Below are 9582 nucleotides of genomic sequence, written 5' to 3' on the forward strand. Positions count from 1 at the left end.
AATCAGAGGTATCGCTAATTGTGAGCTGCCTCTTGCTTGACTTTCTCAGAATAGGTGTTGGTGGTTTTGATGAAGCCATTCGCGTCGCAGATGGGCCAGGTGCATCACAGTTGGTCGATTGTGGCGCGATTGGAGCAATTGGACTTAATTGAATAATTTGTGTTAAATCTGGCCGATTAATAAAAGCTTCATCATGTTTTGGGTTTCTCTTCAGGATTCTCATTTTTAGGGACCTAGCTACATTACTCGCGGAGGAAATACGCGATCTGCCTGAAGAGACTACACTAACATCGTCAGGTTGCTTTCGGTTTCCCTTAATTTTTTTATCTCCCGTATTTTTTCTAATCAAGTCCCGCTTATGTTTATAAATTTTCTGTTCAATAGTCTTCTCGTTTATCTTTTACGGTTGTCTTTTGATATATTGTGTTAGATCAGTGTCCCTTTCCGCACGCGTACCGAATTTTGCAATGTCAGAATTTCTGACTCGCACCTCCTGTCTGTTGGGCTACTTAATTACACTTGTTGTAGGACTCACGTTGCAAACTGTGCTCCCAGGTGCCAGTACTTCGTATAAACCATCAAGGTTTTTCTTTTGTCTTCGGTTCTCATGGAGCTTTCCAGCCAGTTTCACTTGGATACTGCGTTCTGAGCAGGGAATTGATCGGAAAATTCCCTCCGATTTAATTAGGCGTTGTTCGCCGTCGTTCCTCTTCTCTTGTTCAGCTCCGGCTCTAGAACTCTCGGCACAAATAATGCGTTCAATTTCTGTATCCGAACAGGGGGCCGTGTCTGCCCATTGCTCCTCTGACAGATATGATCGACCCGGAATCGTATCTTCGTCTAAATAATATTTAATTATTGCATTATAATTAAGATTTTTACTACTAGATTTAGTGGTGATATTTGATATAGGCGTGTTACATTTCCTACCAAAGTGTGCCTCAAATGGTGTGGTGTTTATTTTTCTTTTGTTTTGATATTCTTAGTCGTTGTATTATTGCTTTAAGTGAATTTTCTAAGTCAAATTTTTTATTTAATTGTGATTTCATGCAAGATAATTGTCGCTTAATTGTTTGAATAATACGTTCTACTAACGCAATTGCTCTGTGATCATTTGCTGGTGAATAAATAGATGTAATATTATTTTCTGTACAGATTGTTTCAAACTTTTTTCCTGTAAAACATCTAGCTTGATCTAATCTAATAGCTCTAGGTACTCCGTGGTGATATATATATTTATTTAAAAATTTGATTACATTTGGGCCTGAAGCATTATTTACTATTTCTGCGGTGGGGAAATTTGAATATCTATCTAAACTTTCAATAAAATATTTTTCTATGCCTTTTTCGTTCAAAATTGGTCCGCCAAAGTCTATTTGTATTTCGTCATTTGGTTCAATACATTTTAGTTGAGGTGCCCATTTGCGGTGCGAAATCACTGATTTAAGGTTCTTACCAATCTCCGTGCAGGCTTTGCACTCACTGGCTTTTGCCATTATATCTCTGTGTATGTATGGCCACCAAATGTTCTGTGCGAGAGATAGCATGGGAAAACTCCCGAGATGTGTAGAATGGATATCCTCCAATACCGCGTCTTTAATCGACTTTGGGATGGCTATCCGTTCATCCAAACACACACAGCCATGCTTGACACTCAATTCCCGCCAATATGAAAAGAGATAAGGACTGTCTGTGTCATTCGAGATAAGGACAGTCTGCGTCAAGCAGTCTGTCTGGGTCATTCCGAATGACACAACCCCTCACCTCCTTGAGGATTGCATCTTTACCTGTCAAGATGGCCAGGAACTTCTTGCTGAAGACTTTGTTCAGAGACTCGGTGAACAATATATCATCTGTCTCCTCAATCATGCTACCAGTAGGTGTTTCAGTGTTTGAGGTAGTTTTGGTTCCGGGCGTAGATGGGGTGGTATCCAAAAACGTCACCCTTGCTTTTGTTGGTGTTGATTTGGATCGGGTAGCTTTGGCCTTCGACATTTTACTAATATAGTTGACTGAATTATTCAAGATGAAGAGTTTATTTTGTTTATTTACTCTGGAGTTATTTGTAGGTTGAATTTGGGCAAAAAGCGAGTGATTCTTGTGCAAGTGGTATTTATACTTTGGAATTTTTGCTTTCGCGCTAAATTTAGCGTTATTAGGTGGATTATTTGACTTAATACCATTAATGGGCTTTATTGGGGATAATTGTTCAGAGTGTTCACATTCTTTACTGTCTGACATTTGCTCCTCTTTTGCAGCAAATTTGTTAATGGAATGTGAATTATTAACTTTATAGTTATTTGGTGCAAATTGTAATTTTGTAACTTTAAGTGGCATTTGCGATGCAAATGGATGTTTAAAATGCTGATTAATTTTAGAATTAGTAAGTGTTAATTGCGTCGCAAATGGTGTTTTCGGTGGTAAAGGGAGTGATTGTGATGCAAATGCTTTATTGCGTATATGTGAATTGATATTCGGTAATGTAGGTATTGGCGGCGCGAATGGCCGTTTTAACTTGTATGAAGGCAAATTTGACTTTAATATGCTATTAAATTTTTTAGTTGCGTTTTGTTTGTTTGTAATCAGGTGTTTCATAGAATCACGGATTTTTGAGATTGTTGCTACAACATAGTGTTCGTCATATGTAGATATCTTTTTAGCTCTCGCATATGAATTCCTTGAGATATAGTCAACGAGACCCATTTTTGCACCTGGCATATGTTCTATTGTGAAGTTGTACGGAAGGAGTCTGTCTATCCATCGTGGTAGTCGGCTGTTATACGATTTGTTTGATCTGTGCTCCTTGAGTATGGACAGTAGAGCTCTATGATCTGTTACCACTGTAAAATTTTTCCCGTACAAATAGTATTTAAAACAGTCAATTGACCAAACTATTCCCAATAACTCCAATTCATTAACACTATAGCGTTCCTCTGTTGAATTGAGAAATCGTGACGCAAATACCATTGGTTTCCAACCGTCTGGTGTATTTTGCTCCAATGCTGCTCCCAGTCTGGAACGGGAGGCATCACATTTGAATCGAACATCAAATTTTGGATTATAGTGGCTATTTTCTGTGCTATTGGCAATTTTTTCTTTGATCAGATTAAAATGTTTTGTGTATTCTTCTGTCCAGATCAACTTAACTGATTTTTTGAGAAAAGGTCGAAGTGGGTGACATAATTGTGCAAGATGTGGTATGAATTTACCAATATAGTGTACTGATCCTAAGAATGATCTAAGGCGTTTTAGTGTTGTTGGTGGTGGTATTGTTAAAATTGCTGCAATTTTATTTTCTAGGGGTGAAATTCCAGTTTGTGTAAACTTATAGCCTAGCCGTTCAATTTCGGTTTTTCCGAAATGACATTTCTGAAGATTAATTCTTAGATTATCGTCATCTAGCTTTTTTAAACATTTGAAAACATATGCCAAATGGTCTGCTTCAGTGCCGGTACTGACGATTATGATATCGTCCAAAAAAATACGTGTTTTGTAGACCTATAAGTGTATAGTCCATAGCTTTCTGAAATTCTGCCGGCATATCTGTAAGACCATAAAAACCAGTTTTGAATCTATATGTACCAGTAGATTCTCCACAGATGATGTTAAAATTTTAGTGTTTTGCTGTGTCGTGGTGTAATTTTAATTGGCTATATGCATAATTTAAGTCTAATGTGAAATCCGCTTGTTGGTCGTTTTGTGTGTTGGTAAGGTGCTGTGATATTGTATCAATTAGCATATCAGTATTGGGCATTTGATATTTATTTTTATGTATGGCTTTATTAAGTACTTTGGAACCTAATGCGAGTTTTATTGATTGATCTTTCTTTACTGTGATAACGATCTCGGAGAGATGAAATGTTCGTCAGAGCAACTAGATAGTTTTTCGATATGACCTTCAGTTTGTAATCTCTCTAATTCCTCCGACACTCTAGGTTGTAGATTTATCGGAACACGTCGAACTTTTTGATGCTTTGCTGTAAACTTTTGATGAAACTTTGATTTCGCTACATGTGTTTTGGACAAACCAATTCTTGATACTAAATGAAGAAATTGCGTCGCCAATGTCTCTTTAACTTTACATGTAGAAGTATTAATGATATTAACGCATTTACCATTTTCTGGTTGTTATTGTACCACCGCAATACCCAGGGTTGTGAAAAGATTCCTCCCAATTATGTTTCTGTGCCCATCTTCTACCACATTCAACATTGCTGCTCTATCTTTCCACTGATTGTAAGTTACTGTGGTTTCCAAATGCCCAAGAACTTTTTTGGGTTCATTTGAAAAAGTTTTCAAGTTCATTCTTTCTTTCGTGTCCGCCCACTTAGCAGATTTTGTCGTTCGGATGATTTGGTCTGCTAAAGTTTCCGTTATCATGCTAACTGCACTTCCAGAGTCGATCATTGCGAGCGCTCTAATTTTTATCCCAGTTGTACCTCTACATTTAGTGGTTCCAGTTGATGTACCGAGTCAGACGAAATCACCGCCACGTAATCATTCGAATCTCTGTCGTAGTTTAAGTCATACACCTGTTCATACAGTTGTTGGTATCTTGTTATGTAATTGACAGATTCTTCATCATCACTCTTTTCGGGAGACTGGTCAATTTGATTGACGTTCGTTTGTTGGGCTTTCTGTATTTGTCCCTGTGACTTTTTCGGTTTGCGACATTTTCTTGCGAAATGGCCAATTATGCCACAATTATTGCAGTTTTTACCATTCGCGGGGCAAATCTGCTTATGGTTATGACTCCATACAAGTGCTTGTGTATTGGTAATTTTGAGGTACAGTTGCGTATCGCGTGAAATCTCGCTTGGTTTGTTGAGCATTCGTGTTGCGATTGCGTATTTGGTGACTGTTGATTAAATTCACAGAGTTTGTGCCTGACATCAAATTCTGGTTTATCTTTTGTTGATTCTGCGCTCCCATCTCCATTTGTATAGCTATCTCCAATGCTTTGGATGGCTCGACTGTTTCTTTCAACAGCTCTTTTTGAGTCTCATGATCAATCATATTCAATATGAATGCATCGCGAATCAAGGTAGTTTCTTCACTACCTAGGGTACAATTTTCCGCTAGTTCTATGAGACGACCATAGAAACTTTCAACAGACTCTCCTTTTTGCTGCTTACAGGAATAGAATACAAAGCGATCGTAAGTTATGTTACGCACTTTCGTGAAAGAATCCTTCATTGCCTGCCACAATTCTTTGAAAGGTTGTTTCTCTATTTGGAAGTGGGGGTGTTTACTCCTGAAAATTCGTCGTCCCTCCGTTCCAATACTCAAATGCAACAACAATATCGTTTTTTGTTCGCAAATTCCCCACGGCTTATCTCCACAAAAAATCCCAATCTCCCCAACCTTTTTACAACGATTTTGCCAGTTTACTTTCAATTGTTGATTACGGACTTTCCGATCTCTTTCCGTCGCTTGTGTAGGGTTTTCTACTGGTTCTTCATAAGTTGGTTCAGGCCGGTAAGTTACTGTTGATGGAGGATCGTTTAACAGATTGTCTAATTGGATTCCCCCTTTAGCTGGTAGAGCCAGTTTCCCCTGTTGTGTCCATTTGTCACTCGTCAGAGGAGGTGTTGCTGTCGGCTTTTCCCAAAATGCCTCTACGAGAAGTGGTGTCTTCTTAGAGTCCGCTGCTTACTGCGCCATGCTATACTCAATTGCGATGGGTGGATCCAATTGAGTTGCGAATGCTCTATTACAAATCGAAATGGGCAATTGCGCCGCAAGTGGCCAGCCAGTTTCTTATATCTGAGTTGTTAATATGTAGAATGGTCAATCGCGGTACGATTGGCACTTGTCGAAATTACTGAGATTAATTGAGAAACGTTCTGCAAGATTTAAATTAAACTGAATTCTAGCGCTGCAAATGGGCGACCGAAACTTAAAATGATTACAATTTAAGAAATAAGGTTTGTTCAACTCGATCACGAACAAGGAAGTAACTTTAAGATTTGTTTATAGTATGAACAATCGAATTTCCTGCATAGACAGTATGAACAGACATTACTTTACTAAAAATGGGAGAAAGTAAAGTTAACTTGAAGTAAGAACAGCACTTGCCCTTCAAATGGAACTAAATGATGCAATTGAACTAAATACGGACATGGATATGTGAAGGGTATCCATTGCCGTATGACAACTTTCAGAAAACTTTTGCGATGAGAAAGAAAAAATCTTAAGGTATTAGCGAATTGCTTTTTAATAGACGAAGAAAGCTTCCAGCGATGGTTGTCTATGTCACAGATTTGTATCTTAGAGAAAAAGTGGGCAGAAAATAAAAAGTGGACAAAAAGTGGGCAAAAGTGGGTTGGTGAAATTTAATTTCGAAACTAAAAAGTGGACACTATAAACAAATGAACACTTTCTAAAAAGCTGAAACTGTAAACCACTATAGCTGAAGTTTTTTGATCAAGCTTTGTTTAATATTTGTTTGACATTTTAGGCTCTTTATTTGAATAATAGGACACAACTAAAATGCAAATGTTTTTTCGATAAGTATACCGGAAAATTTGATTTGATTTGGATGTTTTTTAGTGATTGGTTCTGCTTGATGGGGTACTGGCTGAATTACAAGCAGAGTGATAGAGAACCCCAACAAGATGACAGGGAGCAGTTTGAACAGCTGGTGCTACCAATGTTTCACAAACTCAATTGGTACTCATTCAAACCAAAGGACGCAGCTAATGGTAAAAATATTAACCACAACTTTTTCCAAATCTTCAAGATCTCCCAAACTTTTGGTAAAATATTGTAATCTATAACTGACAACATCATACTATTATATTGTATCCGTTAAACTTAATCACTAGTGCCACCTCTTATATCATAAAGTTTTTTATGAGCCCGTGGCATTGTGATGAGCAAAATTTTCAACATTTGTTCTTCTTTGTGATAAAATCTGGTTACACAAATGAATTTACTTTCCAATAAGAAAAAAAGTTTGTAAATTGTTTGCAATGCCAAATGAGAATGTTCAAAAAAACTGTCAGATTATCAGTAGAAAATATTTGCGCCTTCAATAAGGCGTTTTTACACCACAATTATAAATATTAGTATCATAATTATAGAATAACAATTATTTTTTGTCAGGTGGTTGCTGTTCTTATCAAGCCAATCTGTACATCGAGTATGGACAGAAGTTCGGTCTCTCCCCACTTGAGTATCATGACAAAATTTACAACTTTGCGCGTACCGGATTTGAGATACACAATCTTGTCTTTCTCAAGGTCAGAAAACTCGACCTGATTAGAGATCAGGTGTTAATGCACATATCCCTTAGTCAAGGGGCGAAATTGACCCAAACTATACGATTGAGTCTATACCTAAACTCAATACAAACTCTTTTCATGTGTCCATACACGCCCTTTCTATATACACATGTGCGCCCAATTTCAGAAAACTGAACCATGCTCGACCGAAATGGGCTACAAAACGATTTTGCATTGACTTCGGTGAGAACCTCGACAGTTTACAGACCTGAAAAAGTCAACCTAAACAATTCACTTCTAAACAATATATTGCCAATTAATGAAACTTTGAGCAAATGTTGACTTAAAAATACCAGAACGTCTCATTATGTTGAAGTGCACGATCTCCCCAGGTCGACCACCTCAGACAAAACTTTGAGAAAATAATAAGAGTCAGAAGGCTCCTTTAAAAAACTACAAAACTTAGTACTGCACCTTGGCTGCAGATATCTCGTCATTTAAATTCTTCTTTACTAGAATGACTGGAAACCAACCCCCCCCCCCCCATTTTCCTGAAGCAGAGGACAGTCAAATAAAAAGAAAACCAAATTTAATTTGTCTCTATCAGAACAGCGCAAACTTTGTCGACTAGGATCGTTTTGTAATGCAATGATTGTTTAGCAAATAATTTTGCCAATGCTTTTTTCCTATCTTGACTGGTAAATTGAAAACAAAAAAATACAGCTGTGGTAAACAATTATCTGTTAGGTCGCAGAAAATTAACAATTTTTTCAGGCCCGCTGGAGCGAAACATTATGTATGAATGTTATATCTCAAGTGGGGTTCGGGAAAGGAGAATTCAAACTAGTGGGCAGTAAGCGAATGACGAAACCCTTTGTCATACCCCCTCTCGGATCAAAACAACGATTGCATATCGTAGGCGGTTCAATGGTCAAAACTGAGTTGACTTTTGGTTGGTTTCTGCATTACATAATTTGCGAAGGACGACCGGACTTGTGTCCAGACCAACAGCCAGCTGCTGGAACTAGCCGAGTGGCAACTCCGAGAACTCGGAGAATGTTATCTCTCCTTGAAATGAATGGAAGCAACTAAAATATTCTGATGCGTCGACTCTTAATTAAACCTCTAAATTAAGCTATTCCAATTAAACAACAAATGGGCAAATTTTTACTTACGTGATGGACATAAAACACGCCAAAGTCTTGTCGCCAGTTCATTTTCAACGCCTAATTAAGTACGAAAATCGCTGAATTCTCTAAAAGGAAGACTGTCAATACAGTTAGATAATGCAGGAATGAATTGAAAACGCAAAAGAGAGGTGAAATTTTGAAAGAGTTGGTGGTTTTTAAACAGAATTTTTATCAAAATTCAGCGTTTTCAGCGCTTTTCAGTTGAAAACTATGTTAATGATATTATTGACACATCAAAATGTGAAATTGATATACGAAATTTTCGAAACTTTTTCACATCTTTTTCAGAAACCCCTCGAACCGGGTGACATAATATCAGTGCGCGGAGATAAAGATGATATCGCTATCCATTAAATTCATGACAGTGACAATAATTTTGGGAATGAAAAAGATATCGCAATTTGCTTAAACTTAAGTTTTCAAAAGTTTTTTGATCAAATATATTAAATTGGCAAATTAGATAGTTTTAAAATGCATTGTTTTTGCTAATAAAATATCTCCCAAAGTTAGTTACAGCAATTACGCTAAAGAAAATTTTGAGGCCACTGGTTAGCCCGATAATACTAAGGCTCCAGTTGCATGAAATTGTAATGCATGGTGCTTCTAAAGCTGTTAAATTTTCGTTAGGAAATAATAAGTATCACTTAACAATTTCTTATTTGAAAAAGAGTTTCCAGAAAGTTAAAATTTGCTTTTCTCAGTCCTGTCTACTAATAAAGGACGTTAAAAGATGTAAACGAAAATTATAGGCAAATCTCTGTTACTCTGGCCTTCGAAAAACTCTTTTTGATGAACCGCACCTAATAAATCAAATTCAAAATGCATTCAAAAAAAATTTAAACGATGCCGAATTTGTGTTTCAATGACATAAATTCATCTGATGCCGCTTTATAAATTTCATGAGGCCTACAATATAAACAAGATGCCCTTGTTAACTGATTTAGCAAAAATGCTCAACAGAGTATCTCACCAACTTGTTTATCAAAAATTAAGCTTATATCCATTTGCCTAAAATAAAAATTGAAATTGTCGTAGCTATTTGTGGGTCTTTCATTGAGGATAGCAAGCAATGTGTGAAAGTTGAGAACGTAAACTCAAACTGAAAAAAATAACATGGGGTTGCCCAAGGAACAGTCTACATCAAAAACTTTGAGGACTGAGGACGT

General features: G+C 37.1%; 1 protein-coding gene across 2 annotated transcripts in view; it reads left to right on the forward strand.

Moving 5' to 3' along the window:
- Positions 1-8486, forward strand: part of LOC142349626 (uncharacterized) — a 36175-nt gene extending 27689 nt beyond the window's left edge. Inside the window, exons 3-5 of one of the 2 annotated variants that reach the window (XM_075401325.1) lie at positions 6553-6704; positions 7108-7274; positions 8001-8486. In XM_075401325.1, the coding sequence (XP_075257440.1) occupies positions 6553-6704; positions 7108-7274; positions 8001-8318 (637 nt within the window). In that variant the 3' untranslated portion in view covers positions 8319-8486. The remainder of the gene's footprint in view (positions 1-6552; positions 6705-7107; positions 7275-8000) is intronic. The other variant, XM_075401326.1, reaches the window with a different exon arrangement.
- Positions 8487-9582: the final 1096 nt, after the last annotated feature.

Source organism: Convolutriloba macropyga, chromosome 11, assembly GCF_964194025.1.
Source record: "Convolutriloba macropyga chromosome 11, txConMacr16.3, whole genome shotgun sequence".
Lineage (NCBI taxonomy): Eukaryota > Metazoa > Xenacoelomorpha > Acoela > Convolutidae > Convolutriloba > Convolutriloba macropyga.